Source organism: Merops nubicus, unplaced genomic scaffold (genome assembly GCF_000691845.1).
Source record: "Merops nubicus isolate BGI_N331 unplaced genomic scaffold, ASM69184v1 scaffold40439, whole genome shotgun sequence".
Classification (NCBI taxonomy): Eukaryota; Metazoa; Chordata; class Aves; order Coraciiformes; family Meropidae; genus Merops; species Merops nubicus.
The window spans coordinates 1,535-3,751 of record NW_008633797.1 but is presented as its reverse complement, the minus strand read 5'-3'; the positions used below and the strand labels follow the sequence as shown (position 1 = coordinate 3,751).

The 2,217-nt window shown below is 58.6% G+C and overlaps 1 protein-coding gene across 1 annotated transcript in view; it reads left to right on the top strand.

Annotated features, from left to right (window-relative positions):
* Window positions 1–4: 4 nt before the first annotated feature.
* Window positions 5–2,217, top strand: part of LOC103780674 (neurogenic locus notch homolog protein 1-like) — a gene marked incomplete at its 5' end in the record, with an annotated part of 3,066 nt that continues 853 nt past the window's right edge. The window contains 5 exon segments of the mRNA XM_008948363.1: window positions 5–109; window positions 806–953; window positions 1,066–1,163; window positions 1,592–1,819; window positions 1,822–2,201. Coding sequence (XP_008946611.1) covers window positions 5–109; window positions 806–953; window positions 1,066–1,163; window positions 1,592–1,819; window positions 1,822–2,201 — 959 coding nt within the window.

Below are 2,217 nucleotides of genomic sequence, written 5' to 3'. Positions count from 1 at the left end.
CGCCGCCAAGCGCCTGCTGGAGGCCAGCGCCGACGCCAACATCCAGGACAACATGGGCCGCACGCCCCTCCACGCCGCCGTCTCTGCCGACGCCCAAGGGGTCTTCCAGGTGAGCGACGGTTTCGCCGCCGGTCTTGAGGTGTTCTGGGGAAAAGGTCGGGGGTGCTGTCGGGTCGGTCGCAGCGCTGAGCTTGTCGCAGGGTCTCCAGCTGGCAACGGGCACAGGGTCCAAGTGTTGTAAAGTGAAGCTGGTGTTGTCTCGGGGCAGGGAACAGCAAAGCGGCAACCCCAGAGCTGCCCTCGATGTGTAGGCTTGGAGTGGGGGGGGTGTTGAGCCTGGAGCAAAGGAGGCTCAGGGGAGACCTTCTGGCTCTGCACAGCTCCTGACAGGAGCCTGGAGCCAGGGGGGGTTTGGTCTGTTCTCCCAGGGAACAAGCAACAGGACAAGAGGAAACAGCCTCAGGTTGCTCCAGGGGAGGTTTAGGTTGGACGTTAGGAAAAATTTCTTGCACAAAAGGGTTGTAAGGCACTAGAAGAGGCTGCCCAGGGCAGTGGTGGAGCCCCCATCCCTGGAGGGGTTTTAGAACCATGGAGATGTAGAGCTGAGGGACATGGGTTAGTGGTGCCCTGGCAGTGCTGGGGGCACAGTTGGACTCCGTGATCTGAAAGGTCTCTTCCAACCAGAGCAGTTCTACGATTCAATGACCAGCCTCTGGAAAGGGAGTTGCAGGTCCTGGGCACCTGGAGTTCCTGCTCTCTGTCCCTCCTAACATTCATGTTTCCTGCATTTTGGTCCTCATGGCAGATCCTGATCAGGAACAGGGCGACCGATCTCGACGCCCGCATGCATGACGGGACCACTCCCCTGATCTTGGCGGCTCGCTTGGCTGTGGAGGGCATGCTGGATGACCTCATCAACTGCCACGCAGACGTCAACGCTGTGGATGATCTAGGTACTGGAAGCAACTAAACCACCAGCTCCTGCAGAGGTGGAAGGAATGGGCTGCTCACTGTTACTCTTCCCACTCACTGACGTGTGTTTTATTTCGTGGTCTTCCTCTGCAGGCAAGTCGGCTCTGCACTGGGCAGCTGCTGTGAACAATGTAGAAGCTGCAGTAGTCCTCCTGAAGAATGGTGCCAATAAGGATATGCAGAACAATAAGGTAGGGGTCTCCTGGGCTGGCGTAAGCAAGGAAAGAATTGTTTGGGGAGTCTGCTAAAGGGTAATTTTTGCCTAAAACACAACACTGTGTGGCACCGAGACTCTGATTTGATGGTTCTGCTGTTTGATTTAGCTCCAAGATGCGCTGTGGGGTTTGGTCCTATGGGTGATGTTGAGAGGCTGTGCAGTGCTTGGTGAGCAGTGTGGTACAGAGTTCCTGTGGCCATCCCTTCCCTTATTCTGGGTCCCTTTTAGGGTTCCATGTTTGATAAGGACATGGCTGAGCAGGGTAGGAAAAAGCAGCAGCAAAGAGTAGAGACAGTGGCTGTCTCTGCCAGCCAGCTGCGTGGCGTCGGGTGTGGGGCTCAGGATACTGTTAACCAGGAGAACCCGTGAGCTTAAACCTAATGACCTCTGCTGGGTTTCCAGGAGGAGACCCCGCTGTTCCTGGCGGCCAGAGAAGGGAGCTACGAAACCGCCAAGGTGCTGCTGGACCATTTTGCCAACCGGGACATCACGGACCACATGGACCGGCTGCCCCGGGACATCGCCCAGGAGCGCATGCACCACGACATCGTGAGGCTGCTGGACGAGTACAACCTGGTGAGGAGCCCGCCGCTGCACAACGGGCCTCTGGGGGCACCCCCCCTGTCCCGCCCCCCCCGCTCTGCTCCCCCAACAGCTACATCGGCAACCTCAAACCCGCCGTCCAGGGCAAGAAGGCCAGGAAGCCGAGCACCAAGGGCCTGAGCTGCAACGGCAAGGATGCCAAAGACCTCAAAGCCCGGAGGAAAAAGTCACAGGATGGAAAAGGATGCCTGCTCGACAACTCCAGCGTGTTGTCTCCGGTGGACTCCCTGGAGTCGCCCCACGGGTACCTGTCCGACGTCGCCTCTCCCCCGCTGATGACCTCTCCGTTTCAGCAGTCCCCCTCCATGCCTCTGAATCACCTGCCAGGCATGCCGGATGCCCACATGAGCATCAATCACCTCAACATGGCCGGGAAGCAGGATATGGCCCTGGGCAGCTCCAGCAGGATGCCCTTCGCGGCGGGG